This window comes from Crinia signifera, chromosome 3 (assembly GCF_055691185.1).
Source record: "Crinia signifera chromosome 3, ASM5569118v1, whole genome shotgun sequence".
NCBI lineage: Eukaryota > Metazoa > Chordata > Amphibia > Anura > Myobatrachidae > Crinia > Crinia signifera.
In genome coordinates this window covers 245,166,850-245,187,877 of record NC_139219.1, presented here as the reverse complement: position 1 = coordinate 245,187,877, position 21,028 = coordinate 245,166,850, and the positions used below count along the sequence as shown (strand labels likewise).

Sequence of the window (21,028 nt, the reverse complement as noted above, 5' to 3'; positions counted from 1 at the left end):
GGATACCTTTACAGCTATACGCGTCCCCTCGCGGGCTTCACAGGTATCCGCGTCCGGTCGCCACACTATTCTATTCTCAACTCCACGCCGACGTGGATAGTGGGGGTATGAAAAGGTCGTAGGACGCGTACCGCCGCCGCTCGCCACGCTTCGGGTTGACGTTGATAGTGGGGGTGGTGCACTATGAAAAATGGCATTTGGGGGCATTTCACTACTTTAATACACATTTCAATGCATTCTGATGCATTTCAGTGCAAAATCGGGTGCGATCGCATCGGATGCCATCGTATGGCATCCGATGCGATCGCATACGATTTTTGAGCTAAAATGCTCAAAAATCGGTAAAACATCGTATCGCATCGTATGCCACTACATATGGCATACGATGCCATGCGATGGCATACGATTTTTGAGCAAAAATGCTCAAAAATCGGTAAAACATCGCATCGCATCGTATGCCACTACATATGGCATACGATGCCATACGATGGGAGCCGTGATACTCCACAAGTACCATAAAAAGTAAGCCAGGACACTGTCCTCTGAATTTGGGACGGGCAAGGATGTCATGTAACGTCAGAACAGGCATGGACACATCTGCAGGGGTACGTCCAGTGTTTTTATGGGCACGCCAATATACTGCTTGCCATTCCCTTGCTTCCATCCAACCCATGCCCACTTCCATTCTGCCCCCACCCCCCAGTGAGTAAATGCCACGGGGGGGGGGGGGGGGAGATTGTTTTTTTTTTTTTTTTTTTACATCTGATGCAGAGAAAACAAATGACATTCCATTGTTTGCAGCTTCACTGTTTAGACAGGATTTACTGTAGATATGGGGAGACTAGACTGGAGAGGGGGCAGATTTATTATGCCTGGTGAAGTGATAACACACCAGCCACTCAGCTCTGTCAAGTTACAGGCTGGGATAGTAAAAAGTCAGGAGCTGATTGGCTGGTGCGTTATCTCCTGCCACTAAGTGAGACCGAATAATAATCATCGCACCTATAACTAAGAAGGTTGGCGTTAGAACCTCTAGAAGTGACATTAGTGCAGTTTATTGACCTCTATAAATGGGACAACAGCCTTTAGCTGGGATTAGTACAGGTTTGACATGTCACTAATTCTGATCTGTGATGTCAGAAGGGACATGGAAACCAAGCATGGACTTACTGTACATGTTTGTATTAAGCATTTAGGCACCTCTATCTGTAAATGAAACAAGTACTGTTAGAACCTGGATTAGTGATAAACCGGGTATGTGAGATAGTACTTTAAGTGGAACTAAACCTGCTGTTCCCTGAGATCCCACTTAACCAGGTTCAACTGTACTATGAAAATAATAAATCTGGTTTAACTACATACTGGAAGGAATCAAATCATGTCACAACCAGGTCTCACCTGAGATGTTTGTGACACAGGGTTAATCAAAAACAACCACCTGCTCTGCTAAAACTGATTTAACACTACCTTTCCTATAACACAAGCTTTGATTCCAGAGCAGAATACTTGTGATCTATGTAACCGGTATACCTGTGTGCGGCTGATGACCACCATACACTAGGCTGAGGGATTGCATGTAATACCTCAGCAAATACCCAGCAGCTAGGATGGCATGCTATACATCATATGTGGTCCTTTTGCATACGATGTAACAGATCCAGGGGAAATCACTCATGCTTTCTTATTCACAATCACCCCACCCTTGCAAGCACTTGAATGTTATCACTAAACTAATTGTGCATCTGCATGCCAGTACATATATACACATTATATATATATATATATATATATATATATATATATATATATATATATATATATATATATATATATATATATATACCCGATACCTCCTGGCCTGGATGGGTCCAGTAAGTGCAAATAGTGCTGTTCTGGTGGCCAAAAGAAAGGTTAGTGTCTTTTGGTCACCAGCACAGCACTATTTGCACTTTATAGTACAAGTCTTGAAGAAAAGACCTGTCGGTCTTGAAACGTCGACGTAGATGTACTGTATTTAACTTTCATCTTATGGATTAAACTCATCATCTTTCTTAAGGCCTTGGAGTGCCGCTTCTCCTTACTGAACCCATCCAGGCCAGGAGGTATCGGGTATATATTCAATCATTGGAAGGCACCCCGGCATTATTCACTTTCCTCCAGAGTGCCGAACAACATGGTGAATTGAGGCTATATCTGTGAGTACACAACACATCTGAGCACACAAACCCATGATTCACACCTCTTGACTATAAGATCCAAACATAACAATCTAGTTGCAAATATACACTTTATCGTCACTCTAAAACCTGGATAAAAATGACTATATTGAAAGTACATAAATTCTATAATCCCCCGGGTTGTCCCAGCTATGTCATGCACTGTGTCAGCCAGGGCACACAGAAATGGGGAAGTCAGGACAGACCAGCTGAAGAGTAGGACCACTGTGATGGGAACTTGGGTACGTAATACAGAGACTACTAGTTATTCTATAATGAACGGGATATTGGTTTCCGATGTTAGCTGGCCATTATGGCCATCATTGCTTACTGTACTGCAGTATATTTTCATTCCAGTTCTTCCTTACACCTTGATAAAGGGGCTGCAATAGCCCAGAAACATTGGTTTCCTACCTGAGTGTGGACATTTGTTATTTGGAGTGCCGCTATCCCCCAAGACTACATTCCAGAAATCCTAAATACAAACACATACTTAATCACTATCTGCAATACCTCTATGTACAGAGATGTTTGCGGTACCTGGTAAAGAATGTATAAATGCCCACACATCTTCCACTGTCCACAGAGATGGCTCTGACTGTGCATCTGGCAGCAGCTCGGATGGTGAAGATTTTTTCCTTAGTTGAAGGAGACGTAACTCCTGCTCTCTCTCAGTCTGCCGACGCAGGCGAGTGGTCATCGCCACAGGTATGGGATTATCTAACACCTCTTTACAGGAGTAGGTTGTGGGTAGCTATAAGACAATCCATTACAATTCAATGTGATGTTTCATGTCACGAGTCCATTTTGATGTTTGTTTTGCACAAACCTGTCTTAGGTAGTGGTCTCTGGTGGATCCTCCTGTGCCGTGCGGATTTCTCCTACTTCGTCTTAATATTCCTTCGTTTTTTCTACCCCAGCTACTGCTTTTTTCAGCCTTATAAAGCCCAAGGCGCTTTGCTGCACTGGCATTGTACCTTAAATTAAATTATTAATTTTTTATTAAAGTCACAATTATAGATCAGATACACATAGCTTATAAATGAACACAAATCAGGCTAAAATGAACAAATGCATTGACAATGAAAATGCAGGTGTGTCCCCTAACATAGCTTCCCTTCTGGACCTGCAACTCGGTGGGACTGCTATGCTATTACTGGTGCCTGTCCTGGTGTTTCCCTTCTATTTCCCTATAGATTGTAAGCTTGCAGCAGGGCCCTTTATCCTCCAAGCCTGTCTGTCGTTACCCAGTTTGTTGTCATCAGTTATAAAGCACAATGGAATCTGCTCGCTATATAAGTAACTGTAAATAAACTTTAAACTGCATTACACTGACTGCTAGACAATACAGAGAGCATATGCATCATATTATATAGAGACTAACAGTGGCCACCCAATTAAAAAAAGAGCTTTGTAATCTGTGATTATTATACACTAAGCATCTAATTGACCTTCATACACTACACATACAATGTAAATCTACCATCAGTACTTAATGGGATTGATACTCTTTAGCATTGACTCTGGTCAGGCTCACTGAAAGAATCTGCGCGGCACCCACCGCACTTTACACTGGTTGAATCAAGCTGAAATGTTCACTACCCCATAGTGTTGGCTAACCTTGACAATCCAGCTGTTGTTGAACTACACATCCCAGCATGCCCTACATTATTTTTAGCATGGCCAAATAGCAAAACTGTAGCAGAGCATTATTATTATTATTATAATTTTATTTATAAGGCGCAAGTGTTTTGCAGCGCCGTACAAAGGAACAATACAGGGAGACAAAGCTTGGCATAACATTGAATAAATAACAAAAATACAGTACAAATAAAGAGCGCCACAGTTCAATACACATTACAGCTTAAATGTAAGTAGTGAGGACTCAATTAACATTCAACTAGAGGCTTGAGGCCAATGATGGAGATGAGTATGCGGACAACGATGGTCACTGAGTGTTGGAGTATAGGGGAGCTGTGAGTGAAATGTGAAGAGAAGTGGGCTTTGACAACAGGAGGGAAGAGGGCCCTACTCGGAGGACAGTGGCGTAACTGTAAAATTTGCTCCCCCAAGCCAAAAAGTTTCCTGCGTACCGCCCCCCCCCCCCACCCCCACGCAGGCTGCTGTGTCTGATAGGATTGGAGCTGTCCTGTCCTTCTATAGGCGCCAGCAAGGGTGAATCCAGAAGTAAATGATAGGGGGGGGGACGGCACTACTATAGGGGATGGGATGGTATGAGGGGGTTAGTGCACATTTTCTGAGAGAGCGGAGAGACAGGAGAGAGAAGAAGAGTGGGGAGAGAGAAGGGGAGGCAGAGGGCGGTATTCAATGAGGCTGATTCGCCATGTTTTTATGGCGATTTTGTGCTGTAAGGCAAATTTCTGACTAAAACGGTGAATCACCCTATTCAATGACCAGATGGCGAATACATTTCAAGGTTTTTTTCGCCATGATTCACCGAGTAGCAATCGCTATCTTTTTATGGTGAAGTGGAAGGTGAACTTTTAAAATAAAGTGTTTTGTTTTTTACAATTGGTGTCAAAAAATCTGGAATTTTATTCTGCGGAGGGGCATGCTATTTTTATTCATGTGCTGTAAGAACATGAATATATATTTAATTTAAAAAAATATATATATATATTTTTTTTTACACAGACCAGCCAGCAGGGGGCCGGAGCCGAGCCACTCATTACATATTCATATATTCACTTCACCCGATCATTACATATGCATGATCTGGTGTAGTGAATATACCCGGTCCCCTGCTGGTACCCCCGGGGGGCAGCCTGTGCTGCCTGGCACCCGGGGAGCCCACCTCCCACCAACAAACGTTCTGGGGCAGGCAGGGAGACTTCCATCTCCCTGCCTGCCACCGTCCTCAGGCTCCCTGCGGCGTTCGCCGCAGGGAGCTCATATTCGCCGGTCAGGGGCAGCGAGCCCCTGACTCGTTGAATACCGGAGCCGGCGAGGCTCCGGAACGCGGCGACCAGTGGCGAATGTGCAGCGAATCTTAAACAGGATTCGCTGCACGTCGCCGGTATTCACATTGAATACCGCCCACTGAGAGAGAGAAGGGGAGGCAAAGGGGGGGGGGGGGACAGAGAGGGGTATGCTGAGAGAGAGAGAGGGGGAAGGCATAGTTGGATGAGGAGAGACAGAGAGAGAGAGAGAAAAGGAGAGGCAGAGAGAGAGGCAGAGAGAGAGAGAAAAGGAGAGGGAGAGAGGGAGAAGGGGAGGCAGAGAGAGAGTGAGAGAAAGAGAGATAGAGACCAGCGGGGGAAAGGCAGAGGATAGAGGCAGGTTGGTATGTGTCCCGTGCACCCCCTCCCATGCATATTCCCCTTCTTCATTTTAAATATACATGAGGTGTAGAGTACCTAAGGTAGCAGACAGCAGCAGGTGTGCTGATGTTCAGCGCCTGGCAGCAGCAGGTCCCGTGGATGAGGCTGCGTCTGCTGGAGGCATCGGTTACTGGTGGCGCCATCGCCGGGTGACGACATGACTCCGGGGCGGGCTGTGGCAGCGGAATACGATGGGGTCCCGGGAACCGTCATTAGACAGGCAACTGCGATATCACGGCAGGCAGTTTGGCACTGAGAGGGGATTGGGCCCCATGGAGGAGTCTGAGTCAGTGGGTCGCATGGAGGCTGCGACGGCAGGACTCTTGGAGGAGGATGGTAAGGGAGCACCGGGCAGCAGGGAAGGGAGCGCCGGACAGCAGCATTCAGAGAGGGGTGCGAAACAGGCTAAGCCTGTGTAGCAGACGCCGGCGCCCACCACAGACCCCACTGGCAGTCGCTCCTCCAAGCCGCCGCGGGGTCTGCCTCACGGTGGCTATGCCACTGTCGGAGGAGTTTACAATCTAGTAGGAAGGGGAGACAGACAGATTACAAGAGGTGCAAGCGAGTGGGTGGTGGTTAGATAGCAGGATGTAAACAGGCAAGGGGTTGGAGAACCAGCTAGTTTATGCAGTGGAAGGGTACGCTTTGATGAATAGGTGAGTTTTCAGTGCCCGTTTGAAGCTTTGCAAGGTCGGGGAGAGTCTAATGGAGCGAGGGAGTGCGTTCCACTGAAGGGGTGCAGCACGGGCAAAGTCCTGTACTCTAGCACGGGAAGCAGTGATCAGGGTGGAGGAGAGACAATAGTCGTCAGCCGACCGTAGAGGGCGGGAGGGTGTATGAACAGAGCATGCTGTTATGTGTAGTTCAACAACAACTGGAGTGTCAAGGTTTGCCAACACTGCCCTATGGGGTATCAAGCACTTTTAGACTTTTAGGTAAACAGGGGTGTGAACTGGCAGAGTGAAGGGGTGCATCATGTAAAGCAGTGGTTCTCAACCTCTTTCCTCAAGGACTCCCAACAGTGCACGTTTTCTAGGTCACACAGAATCACAGGTGAAATAATCAGCTCCACCTGTGATCTTTTAAAATGTGTCAGTGATTAATGAGTGCACCTGTGCACTTGTCGGGTGACCTAGTAAACATGAATTGTGTGGGGCCCAGAGAACTGAGGTTGAGAACCACTGATGTAGAGGATGACCGCAGTGGGAGATGCCAGAGAAAGGGTGTCACCAGGCAGAGGATGACAGCAGTGTGCGATGCCATGGAGAGGGTGACAGGAAGAGAGTGATGCCAAGGAGAGGATAGAAGCTTTGAATACAGACAAGTGGTGGTGTTGCCCATAGCAACCAATCAGATTATGGGCCTGATTCAGAATGGATTGTATATGCAAAGCATTTTGCAGCAGCTTAGTGTATGTGATCCATAGCAATGTTGATGCATACCACCTTCTGCATGTATTTGCGAATTGCTAAAACTGTGATTTCAACCCTTTATCGTGATGTTCAGCTGCGACTTCAAGCTTAAATAAGTCTGACCTTAGACTGGCAATCACAGGGGCCATTGTAAGGCCAAGGAACCTAGAATACAAAGCAGTGCTTGGCCTTGTCACAACCGGGAAAAGTGATGCACCCCATTTTCCCACACGCCTGCCACCTCCTGCTAAACAACTGCCCCTGGTTGTCAATCAGCAATCGCAGGACCCGATAATCAGGAAACTGCTCTACTGTACGTTTTTAATAGTGAATTAGGCCCTATATCATAAACTAGATTGTAAAAGAGAAATGATAACTAGAATTTGATTGGTTGCTTCCAAAACAGCAGAACAGTTGTGACCACATGACAGAATTCAAACCAGCTACATTTCTGAGCAACTATGCATACTGTAGATGAGTGGAGAAATGTGAGTATCTAATTTTTATACACAGGACTGTGGGCAAATACTGTAAATGTGTCTTTTGAAGGTGTAAAAAGAGACTCCTTAGTATGGGCACACTTTTGCTGGAATGCATAGGGGCATGGTCTAGCTTTTGAGCAGTGGACGGTGATGAGAGTTATTCCAGCCAGTCTACTAATGTGGCTATACATAGTAGACTGGCTGGAAATTTGCAAAAATCTCCCCCCCCCCCCCCCCCCCCCCAAAAAAAAATATTTTTTGACGCATTTTGGAATAAGGATGTAACACAATGAAATGTGGAAAAAGTGAAGCACTGTGAATACTTTCTGGATGCACTGTAGCTGGAGGCAATATTAGTGTAACTGGCCGCAGAGGTTATTGCTGTGGTCTTCTGATAGCTATAGCTCATATATAGTTACACAGCCTCAGGCTACTACTCTGTGTTACACACAGACAATAACAGAGAACACATCTACTCAGACAAGAAAAACCAGAATAGCATCATTTAAAGGATTCATTTTGTTTTGACTTCATGACAAATGACTTCATGACATTACATCAAGTCACAGTTACATAAATAAAATTTATATTACTGCTGCCTTTGAGCAGCATGATCAAGATGGCGCCACAAATGGCTGCCTAGGAACTGTGCTACTCAGCCATATGTTCCCCTGTGCCTCCCCTGTCTGGCACACCTAAAACTGTACTGTCCCTGCTTAACTATTACCTACCTGGCTGTTGCAATGACCATTGGCGCCGCTGTTGGCTGCCTAGTTACTGTGCAGCTTGGCGGGTAGGCGTTATCTGCGTCTACAATCCCCAGGGCACATCAAGCGTATACCTGTATGTGTTATGTATATCTGTACTGTCACTTTTTAACTGTTACCTACAGTAAATGGCTGTTGCACAGCAATCCAATTCAAATTCCTAGTATACGCAAGTATACCTGGCCAATAAAGCTGATTCTGACAAAACAGACTAATAAAAAGGGGCAGTAATGGGGCCACTCTAAGTTGTGTCCCCAAATACTTTAGAAAGCAGTATGTTCATACCTAACTAACTATGCAATGATTTATGTAACTGTGGTGCCCATTGACTACAGTATATGAGTCACTGTTTTTTTTAAAGTGGAAAACAGTGGTCACTCACCCTATAATTGTTAACTGATACCAGCCCTAACAAACATGTTCAAAGTGTAACATAAAACAAGCTACGGTAAATATTGCATAGTAATTCACATGAAAAAGATGTTGCTTCCCTTAAAACTCAAAAACAATATAAACAAGGAATTAGAACATCAGCACAAAGATATTATTTGGTACCTGTAAAATGGGTGTGGTATAACACACCCACAGTCATTAGCCCGATGTCGGAATCCCGACTGCACAGCGGGGGGAGTGCAACGAAGCCCCTTGCAGGCTCGCTGCGCTCGCCACTTATTTTATTCTCCCTCTGTGGGGGCCGTGGACCCCCAAGAGGGAGCAGTCAGGATTCCGACGTCGGGGTAATGACTGTCGGAATCCTGACTGTTGGTGATTCATCCGGCACCCCTGGAAAATAACAGAGTAGTATGTGGGCTATATGGGAGAAAGCCTTCATAATTTATAATGATATCACAAGCTTATAGCCAATACCTATTATGATAGCTTCATGTAGCTCACGTTTATTTGCTGGAACCGTGAGAAAAAGGAAACCTAAAAATAATCTGCACATCAGTTGTCTCAGGACTGGAATTACCTTGAGGATCGTAATGGTAACAGATACTGCAGGTCACATACACTGAGTAGGGCTGCTATAGAAACAGAAGTCCTAATTGTCAGTGTTCTAATTTGGGTTTGCTTTGGCTATTTACCCCTGGACTGTGATCAACTTTAATCATGTAGATTAAACTACTAGCCACAAGACTGGCCACAGATTTGACCACTAGCCAAAAAAAAGAAGTCTCAACCTTGGCAACTAGCTACCAGATTGGAGTTTTTGTATTAGATAACAATATGTATATATTAGTAACTAAAACACAGATTTGTTCTAATAAAGTTAGTATGGGGAAAGGGCCTAAATCCAGAATTAAACCAGAGCCATTATTACTCCTAGTTAAGTGGTGTAAGTAGGTGTGTAGGTGTGTGTGTGTGTGTGTGTGTATTTGTGTAGGTGTGTATGTATGTGTGTGTGTGTGTGTGTGGGGGTGGTTGACTATTCTTTCTTTAAAACAACTATTGGCTTTGTGCTGTGATGCTTCAGTAAATCATTTCCTGGAACCTGGTTTCCATAAGCCAGATGAAAATACATGTCATAGGAAGAATACAAGTCCCGGAGTGTTCTAGATGCCCTGCTAATTAGTCCATCAGAACTTTTCCATTGAGCCACATCTGCTTGACCCTGTCATATTTACCAGAACTATCTACAGTATGTTAACTATTTAAGGAATAGTTTATGAAAAGAATGACTGCAAGTATAAGGTAAATTACCCTGTATATACTTGAATTTATGTTCGATTTAGGGTCAACGTTTATTTAAATCGATCACCATTGATGTCATATTTCAGAGTCTAAATCGCACATTTTAGGGTTTTCTACATTGATTTGAAAAAAAATATGTGTTTGTAAATATGCGATTTAGACCCTAAAACACGATATAGCTGTGGATAGATTTAAATCGATCTTTATTAAAGTTACCCCTATGGAAGATATCCAATTACCCATGATCATTGAGTGCAGGTAATTGCATTGCTGGGGGCTATTCAATTAGCCTTATTGGGGATTTTGTTTCACCTGTCTCATTTTCCAACAGACCCATCTTTTATAAGTAATATTGTCCAGAGTACAAAACACAACTGGGTTTAAGGAAAAATAAATTACCGTTTAGCACATGACAGAGAACAGAATCTCTTGGACCTCAGGAACTTGTTTGGATATCCTGCTTTCCCACAGAACTCACACTCCAACATCTCATATTCCAGTTCATCAAGGCCTTCTGTTGAAGAGAACAATCATCATTATTTAAGTTTTCACCTTTGGGTAGCCACATGTTGTAATATTTTAAACTGTGGAAGTGCTAATTATATTATGCATTAGAGATGTAATTATGTAGCTAGTGTAGTGTCAACTCTACTATGTAAGGGAGTTGTAGTGACGTAACCAGGGAGCTGATCTGGACTTTGAGTCGACATGAAAAATAGGTCAACACAAGCAAAAGGTCAAGATGGTCATCGTCGACACATGTAAAGGTGGACGTGAGTTTTTCATGATCTCTCTCATACTTAATCATCTTATCTACAAAATGATTCCAAAAACTGTGACAAAAGTGACATTTTCATATTTTGACCATTTCCATGCTAGCCTTTTACTTGTGTCAACTTTTTCCCATGTCAACCTTTTGGGGGCCTATCTAGTGCTAACACTACTCTGCAAGGGAGATGTACGGCTGTAGCAAATTCAGCCCTAACTCCATTATACATGGAAAATGTAGTCAGTGTAATGCTAAATCCATTATACAGAGAAGACTCCGCTATGCAGGGAAATTGCAGCAATGTAGTCAGCACAGCGCCAACTCCGCTATACAGGGAAATTGCAGCAATGTAGTCAGCACAGTGCCAACTCCGCTATACAGGGAAATTGCAGCAATGTAGTCAGCACAGTGTTGTGCAGGGAAGAAGCAGCAATGTAGTCAGCACAGTGTTGTGCAGGGAAGAAGCAGCAATGTAGTCAGCACAGTGTTGTGCAGGGAAGAAGCAGCAATGTAGTCAGCACAGCGCCAACTCCGCTATACAGGGAAATTGCAGCAATGTAGTCAGCACAGTGTTGTGCAGGGAAGAAGCAGCAATGTAGTCAGCACAGTGTTGTGCAGGGAAGAAGCAGCAATGTAGTCAGCACAGTGTTGTGCAGGGAAGAAGCAGCAATGTAGTCAGCACAGCGCCAACTCCGCTATGCAGGGAAATTGCAGCAATGTAGTCAGCACAGTGTTGTGCAGGGAAGAAGCAGCAATGTAGTCAGCACAGCGCCAACTCCGCTATGCAGGGAAATTGCAGCAATGTAGTCAGCAGTGCAGCACAGTGCCAACTCCGCTATGCAGGGAAATTGCAGCAATGTAGTCAACACAGTGCTGTGCAGGGAAGAAGCAGCAATGTAGTCAGCACAGCGCCAACTCCGCTATGCAGGGAAATTGCAGCAATGTAGTCAGCACAGTGCTGTGCAGGGAAGAAGCAGCAATGTAGTCAGCACAGCGCCAACTCCGCTATGCAGGGAAATTGCAGCAATGTAGTCAGCACAGTTGTGGAGGGAAGAAGCAGCAATGTAGTCAGCACAGCGCCAACTCCGCTATGCAGGGAAATTGCAGCAATGTAGTCAGCACAGTGTTGTGCAGGGAAGAAGCAGCAATGTAGTCAGCACAGCGCCAACTCCGCTATGCAGGGAAATTGCAGCAATGTAGTCAGCAGTGCAGCACAGTGCCAACTCCGCTATGCAGGGAAATTGCAGCAATGTAGTCAACACAGTGCTGTGCAGGGAAGAAGCAGCAATGTAGTCAGCACAGCGCCAACTCCGCTATGCAGGGAAATTGCAGCAATGTAGTCAGCACAGTGCTGTGCAGGGAAGAAGCAGCAATGTAGTCAGCACAGCGCCAACTCCGCTATGCAGGGAAATTGCAGCAATGTAGTCAGCACAGTGCTGTGCAGGGAAGAAGCAGCAATGTAGTCAGCACAGCGCCAACTCCGCTATGCAGGGAAATTGCAGCAATGTAGTCAGCACAGTGCTGTGCAGGGAAGAAGCAGCAATGTGGTCAGCACAGCGCCAACTCCACTGTGCAGGGAAGACGTAGTAATGTGGTCAGCACAGCGCCAACTCCACTGTGCAGGGAAGTTGCAGCAATGTGGTCAGCACAGCGCCAACTCCACTGTGCAGGGAAGACGTAGTAATGTGGTCAGCACAGCGCCAACTCCACTGTGCAGGGAAGTTGCAGCAATGTGGTCAGCACAGCGCCAACTCCACTGTGCAGGGAAGATGTAGTAATGTAGTCAAATTTTCTGCTGTTCAGGATCACATCAGTCGCAATTATTCTTCCCAGGCAAAGAACAGCACTGAAGGGTCTTCATTTACCATTTTAGAAGGCTGGAAATACTAAATATTAACTCAAACCACTCCTATCATGTATTATTAATTTTGTTTAAACCCCTCCTCATCACTACCCTATGTTAATTTTGTTTGATAACATCAGCCACCAAACATTACCTATATAATGTACTTTCAATTATATGGTGAGATTTCTATTTTTCAGTGGTAAGTGAAAAACAGTTGATAATGGGTCAGTCATTATCTGTATCTCCCAGTCATACATTTTAGGATTTTTTTACATTGGGATTGAAAGGCTAGGATAAAGCTTTAGAGAGCTTCCACTTTCAATCCCAAACTTTAAGGCGTTTCTTTAAACAAAAAAAAACAAAAAAAGAAGTATAGGAAATGGCTACCTGCTGGCGCTGGCGCAGCCTCGAGTCTGTACTATCCTATAGTTATCACCAAATAACAAAATATAAGATCATACAATACAGAAAGTTGGAGTTCCGGACTTCTGAGGCGCGATGAAATGAACGATGTAGAACATCAATTGATTGATGTTCTACATCGTTCATTTCATCGCGCCTCAGAAGTCCGGAACTCCAACTTTCTGTATTGTATGTTTCTTTAAACATTTGTAGTGTTTGGAAGGAAAAGTTGTTTTGGTTTCTTTTGCTTTCAAATAGACAAATACCAATGATTGTTAGGCTGCGTCTACACCAGGTATGGCCAAACTATGGCCCTAAAACTACACATCCCAGCATGCCTTGCCATAGTTTTAGCATTCCCTAATAGCAAAACTGTAGCAAGGCATGATGGGACTTGTAGTTTCACAACAGCTGGTGGGCCATAGTTTGGCCATGCCTGGTCTACACCTTGCGTTATGACAGGTCCCTTCCTGGCAGGAAGGAGTAAACACATTTAAATGTATGGTTCCATAATTAAGAAATACATACTGCATCACTTACTGTAACTCAGAGGTTCCCAAACTTTTCATATCACGGCACCCAGGAGAAATTAGAATTTTTTTCATGACACTCCTAGACCAAGAGTTTCTCATTTAGAAATTCAGAAAAAAATATTAAGTTAAGTAATGTAATTATATCTCATCCTGGGGTCAACTATGTGGTAATGGACAGGATTCACTTCTCTTTGTCCACAATTTCACTATTACATTGGTCCTAAATAACTTAAATTGATCATGAACAAGCAACTCAAGGCAACCCTGCAAGTCCCCCATGGCACCCCAGGGTGCCACGGCACACAGTTTGGGAACCACTGACTTAACTCAAACATTTCAAGTAAAAGGCAATCTATAAAATTCAGCATTTGAACAAGTAGATTACATGGAAAAGCGTGGCCAGAATTTTGTAACCTGGGATCTATTTTACCAGTGATCTACCAGTGTCTCTTCCTGTGCAAAATATTCCCCTCGCAGTGTCATATGCCCCTTACACATTATGCTGCAAAATTCACATAATGCCACATGGAATGAAGCAAAATTCACATTATGCCACACACCAAATGATGCAAAATTCACATTATGCCACACACCAAATGATGCAAAATTCACATTATGTAACGTGGACCGAGGCAAAATTCACATTATGCCACACTCCAAATGATGCGAAATTCACATTATGCAACGTGGAATGAGGCAAAATTCACATTATGCCACACAGAATGAGGCAAAATTTACATTTGTGACACACTGAATGACACAAAACTCTTTTATGCGGTGGGAGGCCAAAGGGGATATCTACAAATGTAAGTTTATCCCACATGCAGTGCACTTAGTAAACTTACTGTAAACTATCTATGGGTCTAGCTTCCCCCTGAGCCTCCCTGTCCCTGACTGAGTCTTTCCCCTGGAACAGGTTCTAACACGCGCTCCTCACTTGCAGTGCGCAGGCAGGGCCGGCGCCACCACTAGGCAGCTATAGGCATTTGCCTAGGGCGCCGGCACCTGGAGGGCGGCAGTTCGCCCCTCACCCCCAGCATGGAGGGTTAGCGAACTGTGGTACCTGTGTAAAAAACTTGCGTCCCCGGCATCCCTGCAGTGCTGGTGCGTGCAGGGGTGTCCGTGCGGCGCTGTTATTGTGTATAAGCTGGCCGCGGCCGGCGGGGTCCCTACAGTGAATAGAAAATAACTAGCGCTATGCGCGCGGCGGCGCGGGAAGCGCTAGTTATTTTCTATTCACTGTAGGGACCCCGCCGGCCGCGGCCAGCTTATACACAATAACAGCGCCGCAGGTTCCCCCGGCGGCACGGACACCCCTGCACACACCAGCACTCAGCAGGGATGCCGGGGACGCAAGTTTTTTACACAGGTACCACCCCCCCCGGCACCGGGGCGCCCCCACCCCGACTCGCATGGGGCGCTCCGGTGCCTTGCACCGGCCCTGTGCGCAGGTGGTTCCCTGGGAACACTGAAGCCTCTGTTCTCTCACTGCAAGATCTGGACCTTCTTTAGGGACATATAACCAAACACAGAGTGGGGAAATAGAAAAATGGCGCAAAAATATACTCAATTTCTTTTATGTATGTTACAGGCTTCTCATTAGGTGTCACGGTGATATTTCTCACGTTGATGTGGATAACCGGATTCAACCCAGTATTCAAAATTAAAAGGAAAAACACCAATCTTATAGTGGTGGTGAAGATAGATTTTTTAAGTTCCACAAGCGTACCCAGACTCACGTCGTATCGTGAAGGTGTTCCTCTCATCAAGGTATCTTTATGGCGTCTTGTGGAAATTCTTCCAATTTTTCAATCCGATGTTGAGTGTTTCATATTTGTGCTCGAAAAAAATAATCAAGGAGATGTCTTAGATTTCTACTTCAATTATAAACATTCCCTTAATTTGCAATGGTGAATGAGTGGGGTGGCTGAACAGAGATAGTGAACCTGTGACAGCGTACCTCACTTACGTGTTTAAAGTGAGGGAGAACACATGTAAAGGTTTCTTTATGGTTGAAAGGAAAAGGGCGTACCCCTACTCACAGTGAAGTTGGATGGTTTCAAACCTATAAAGGTTTCTTTACATAGGTTTCTCCCTGGTATAGCGTGTTCTGTCTCATGTGGATCCAACAATATTCCAAGATATTTCAACTTAGGAAAGAAAAAAAGATACCTTTATATGTGTCTCTTTCTTCTTTAACTAGTAAGTGAGGTACGCTGGCATTAGCTGGTTGTTTTTACACAACCTCCTCACACACCTGTTATATGAAACTAAATAAGCACTTAAAATAAGTTTGAAATCTCAGACACCCTTCATTTACATTTTTTTGAGCACGTGAGAAATTTTACACACTTCTTCTTGGAATATTGTTGGACCCACATGAGACAGAACACGATATACCAGGGAGAAACCTATGTAAAGAAACCTTTATAGGTTTGAAACCATCCAACTTCACCGTGAGTAGGGGTACGCCCTTTTCCTTTCAACCATAAAGAAACCTTTACATGTGTTCTCCCTCACTTTAAACACGTAAGTGAGGTACGCTGTCACAGGTTCACTATCTCTGTTCAGCCACCCCACTCATTCACCATTGCAAATTAAGGGAATGTTTATAATTGAAGTAGAAATCTAAGACATCTCCTTGATTATTTTTTTCGAGCACAAATATGAAACACTCAACATCGGATTGAAAAATTGGAAGAATTTCCACAAGACGCCATAAAGATACCTTGATGAGAGGAACACCTTCACGATACGACGTGAGTCTGGGTACGCTTGTGGAACTTAAAAAATCTATCTTCACCACCACTATAAGATTGGTTTATAAGAAATAACACTCACACATACATAGTATAATAATTTATTATTATTTTCTTTGTGTTTTTCCTTTTAATTTTGAATACTGGGTTGAATCCGGTTATCCACATCAACGTGAGAAATATCACCGTGACACCTAAGGAGAAGCCTGTAACATACATAAAAGAAATTGAGTATATTTTTGCGCCATTTTTCTATTTCCCCACTCTGTGTTTGGTTATATGTTTTTGTGAAGTTAGGGTGTAAGTTCTGGGGATGGTGAATTAAGGCAGCATTGCGCCACGTATTTTCTGTCATTCGTTCTTGCATCTTCTTTAGGGACACAATAAGGGGAGGCAAAACCTTCTTTACTGTCATAAGAGCGTCCTTTGTCCACCGCACAAATAATATGCCAAAAGTGTGTGCTCGCATGTGTGCTTTTTCTCATTGCTACCAACTGATGCACTGCCATTTTTATTTTGTTTTATTTTTATTCACATTCATTTTTATCTTTAGTTTACATTTTTTATTTTATAATAAATTTGACATTTTATACATATACATTTTTCAATGTATAATTTTATTCGATTTAGTTATAATTAGATTTGTCTCATTAATATTTTTCTTATCCACCACTGACGCTTATATATAAAACTTTTTTAGTGCTTGTATTACTGTTCATATTATACATTTAGTGAGAGCTGTGTTTGCTCAATATAAATGTGTTGAGTAAAATAATTGAGGGTTCCCAACACTTCTGTATGTCACACGAATATTTAATTATTCAGTTTTTTATTATTGAAGACCCTATTTGATTCTGTATAATTTTGCTTATCTATCACGGGCAACAAGGAAATGTTAAAGAAATCAAAAGGATTAATGTATATTATATGCAAAGTGATGCTTTCACTCACTTCTATTCCCATTGCACTTGCATTATCTGTGGATTCATTGAGGAGACACGAAAGCTGTACCAAAGTAACTTTCACCACTACAGGTAATTGGTTTTCTGTTGATATTTGTTCAATGAATACAGTAATTAAAAGATGCAATTTCCGGTGCTATACTTAGGGTTTCCTATAAGTAACCTGCTGCTTAGCGACTTTAAACATTTGTTTAACGTTAGCTCTTGGAGGAATCTGTGACAGATGCTGATTTCCCAAGTGACAACCTGCATCTAACATAACAAATCATATATAGTACATGGTAGTAATGACATAATGGCCTGCTGCTCACACATACTGTACTGAGTGGCATTGCTAGTGTTAATGAGAATAACAGTACAGTGAATGTGTTTTTCTTCCAGCTTAATTTAAACTTGTATTTATGTTTCTATTTGTGCTTATAGTTATAGTATGAATTTATTATTGCATTCTCTGTAAAATTATTCTTTATTCTGCATTGAGCCCCATAAACACTAGACCGATATAGTTAACAAAATCGTTCAGTGAGGTTACCGGGACCTGTCTATATAGCCAAATTAACCTGCATGTTCAGAAGATGGCAGCGGTCGTTAATGATGCTTGGGAGCGAGCATCGTTAAAGATGTTGAGAGTATATACTAACTACAATATATAGAAAACGCCCTTTCTGAGCAATATCTTTTACTATATTCTCTAGTGTGTGTGGGGCTTTACAACACAGACAAAGGGCCAGATTCTCTAAGCTTCAAAAGTGATAAAATGGAGAGTGATAAACAGCCAGCCAATCAGCTCCTGCCTGCCAGGTCACAGACGTGTTTATCACTCTCCATTTTATCACTTTTGAAGCTTAGGGAATCTGGACCAAAATCCTCATCATCATCATCCCCTCTGCACCAATTGTGGTTATTCCACAGAACACTATATATACTGTGTGTATATAGTCAACTATAACGTATAGACCATAGCTGTTTTGCCATAAAAAAAACTAGATTCAATTGTTTTCTATTAAAAACATAAGATGTGGGAGTAAGTACTTCCAGTAGAAACATTATTATTAAAATGTACACAGTGGAGCCATCTATAGTGATATCATTAGATGTTAGTGAAATGACAGTATCTATTCTTCGAGCTACTTTTTTTATCTTAAATACTGTAATGGCTGTATCCACTTTATGCAGGTGACAGTTACACTAGAATTCCCTTATGTCAACATTTACTACACAGCAGAAAAGTGACAAAGGAACTATAGTATTTAACATAAAACAAAGTGACAAAAGTACTAACGTTTTATTTAACATAACGGTTGCTATTTAGAATCACACTGGGAGAGGCAGGATACATGCAACTAAACAAAAAAGGATTATAGAATCTTTCGGCCTTCTGTTGTTGTAGATATGGAGAATTGTAAGGTTTGTTGCTTTTATATAAAAGGAGGATTGTATACAACAAAACATAACTGCATAGAGAAATCTATTCTTTACACAAGTGGTTTGTATTCCTTAGTAACCGGCTTCGTTTAATTTGTTTAATTCATATTTTCAGTAGAGAACAGCGCTTGAAAGAAGACATTTAGCAGGTCTCTGGTTACAAGTAAAATACTTGTATGGCAATAACTAAAAGTACAATGTCATGATATTCCGGTAACTGACCCTCGCCTGTTAGGTCCTCCACATCTGTGTCTGTAGAGTTGTCAGGTAGCTTGGCTGTGCTCTGAATGTCAGACTCCACGTCAGTAAGATTCATGACCTGTTCATCCACAGGTGACTGCTCTTTGGACGGCTCCTCAACCAGCAAGGAAGACCGATTAACCTTTAAAACAAAGGCATTTTTTGGAATCTTTTGCCATTTCAATTTCTTGCTAAAAAGTGAAATATTACAAACTTTAGCCATTTGTTAAGGATGTGGTAATATACTGGAACTTTGTAAATAGTGGAACATTAATACGAATCATAATTTTGTGCGTTGTTGTGTTGTATAAAACTCAAAGTAATTATGAGTTAGGATATATGGTACTTGTGTACTATCACGGCGCCCATCGCATCACAGATCATAAGGCATGCGATGGTATGCGATGCTACGAGATTTCCCCCGATGTCATACAATGTTAAAATTGTATAGCATTGTATATGGCATACAATGCCATACAATGCGATGCGATTTTAAATTGTATAAGCACCCTAATGGGGGCTTACAATGTTAAATGCACCCCCACTATGAACGTGAACCCGAAGCGTGGCGAGTGCAGCGAGCCCACGAGGGGCGGCGGTACGCGTCCTTTGACCTTTTCATACCCCCACTATCCATGTCGGCGTGGAGTTGATTTTATATAGTGTGGCGAGCACAGCGAGCCACCGAGCCCGAAGCGTGGCGAGCGGACGCGGAATACATGTAAAGTAATACGCGTCCGCTCGCCGCGCTTCGGGCTCGGTGGCTCGCTGCGCTCCCCACACTATATAAAATCAACTCCACGCCGATGTGGATAGTGGGGGTATGAAAAGGTCAGAGGACGCGTACCGCCGCCCGTCGCGGGCTCGCTGCGCTCGCCACGCTTCGGGTTGCCGTTCATAATGGGGGTGGCGTGGGGGTGCATTTAACATTGTAAGCACCTATTAGGGTGCTTATACAATTTAAAATCGTATAGGGGGCTTAAATCGCATCGCTGTGCATCGGTTGTATGGCATGCGATACGAGGAGAGATAAACTGGAGATAAAGCGGAGAAAAGGTAAGAAGAGATAAAGCACAGCCAATAAACTCCCAACTGTCTTTTTCAAACACAGCTGATTGGCTGTGCTTTATCTCCTTTTACCTTTTCTCCGCTTTATCTCCAGTTTATCTCTCCTCCAAGCTTAATAAATCTGCCCCTTAGCTTTTAAATTGCTCTAACCTATAATCCTGGGGAAAAACCAGAGTGGAATGGGCACTGGATTCTTGTTTACCCACTTGGAGTGTTGTCAAATGGAGACAGCTCATATTAGGTAAGTATAAAAAGAAAGAGCAAAAGGACATATATTAATATAAAGTCTATGTTGCAGTATAAGAAGGGGGAGGAGGGGACCAAATGAAATAAATGGGTTTCCAAAAGGATATCGTACCCTCACTCACACAAACAAGGTATCTTTTAGTAATTCCAGAAGACCTCCGTGTGCGATAGGTGATGCAAAAGGTGGTTGGTTCGTACCGTACTCACATGTACGTACGCAGTACCTCTCCTATCGAGGTATCTTTAGGCCCCAACACTGTGGGTGGGGTTTATGATAGGTCCCTCCAAACCGTCCCAATGAACGAAAGAGGAAGACACAATTTTTTTTGTCTCAGTAAAGATTTATTTAGATGAACACAGATTTGGTGCATAAGAACAGCCTGTACCAATGATGGTAAAAAAGCAAGAGGGAATTACCTGAGAGAGCGATGTATGGTCACCCACTGCTGGCCCAGTAGTCCCAGGGGTACAGGTAAAATAAAGCACAGTTCCTCTCTACCAACGCGTTTCGACAGTCTAGCTGTCTTTTTCAAGGTTGGAGAGTGACTGTGATAAGTGGTGGTATTTATATTAGTGGCTATCACAGCTGCGATCAAGATCCAGCGCCCATTCAACTCTGGTTTTTCCCCAGCATATCAACTACAAGTGGAGTCTGGTGATCCTCATTCTCCACTGTGTGGCAGCAGAATCCTGGCTTTGCACCTTGGGACTATTTCATCTGTTTTCCGTTGTTTTTACTAACCTATTATCCCCCTGGAGTATACTCAAACATACAGTTTATTGCAAGTTCTCTTGGTATGTAAAACTTTATGGTTACCATGTATTTGTTCTATATGCTCTTCCTTTATTTTTGTGTTACATCTAGATT

General features: G+C 43.2%; 1 protein-coding gene across 3 annotated transcripts in view; it reads right to left on the bottom strand.

Moving 5' to 3' along the window:
• The window catches only part of PHC3 (polyhomeotic homolog 3), a 79,404-nt gene that overhangs the window by 4,717 nt on the left and 53,659 nt on the right, over positions 1-21,028 (bottom strand). For all 3 annotated transcript variants that reach the window (XM_083177790.1, XM_083177788.1, XM_083177789.1), the window contains exons 11-14: positions 18,829-18,988; positions 10,310-10,424; positions 3,046-3,193; positions 2,757-2,970 (exon numbers count right to left, since the gene is read on the bottom strand). In XM_083177790.1, the coding sequence (XP_083033916.1) occupies positions 2,757-2,970; positions 3,046-3,193; positions 10,310-10,424; positions 18,829-18,988 (637 nt within the window). The remainder of the gene's footprint in view (positions 1-2,756; positions 2,971-3,045; positions 3,194-10,309; positions 10,425-18,828; positions 18,989-21,028) is intronic.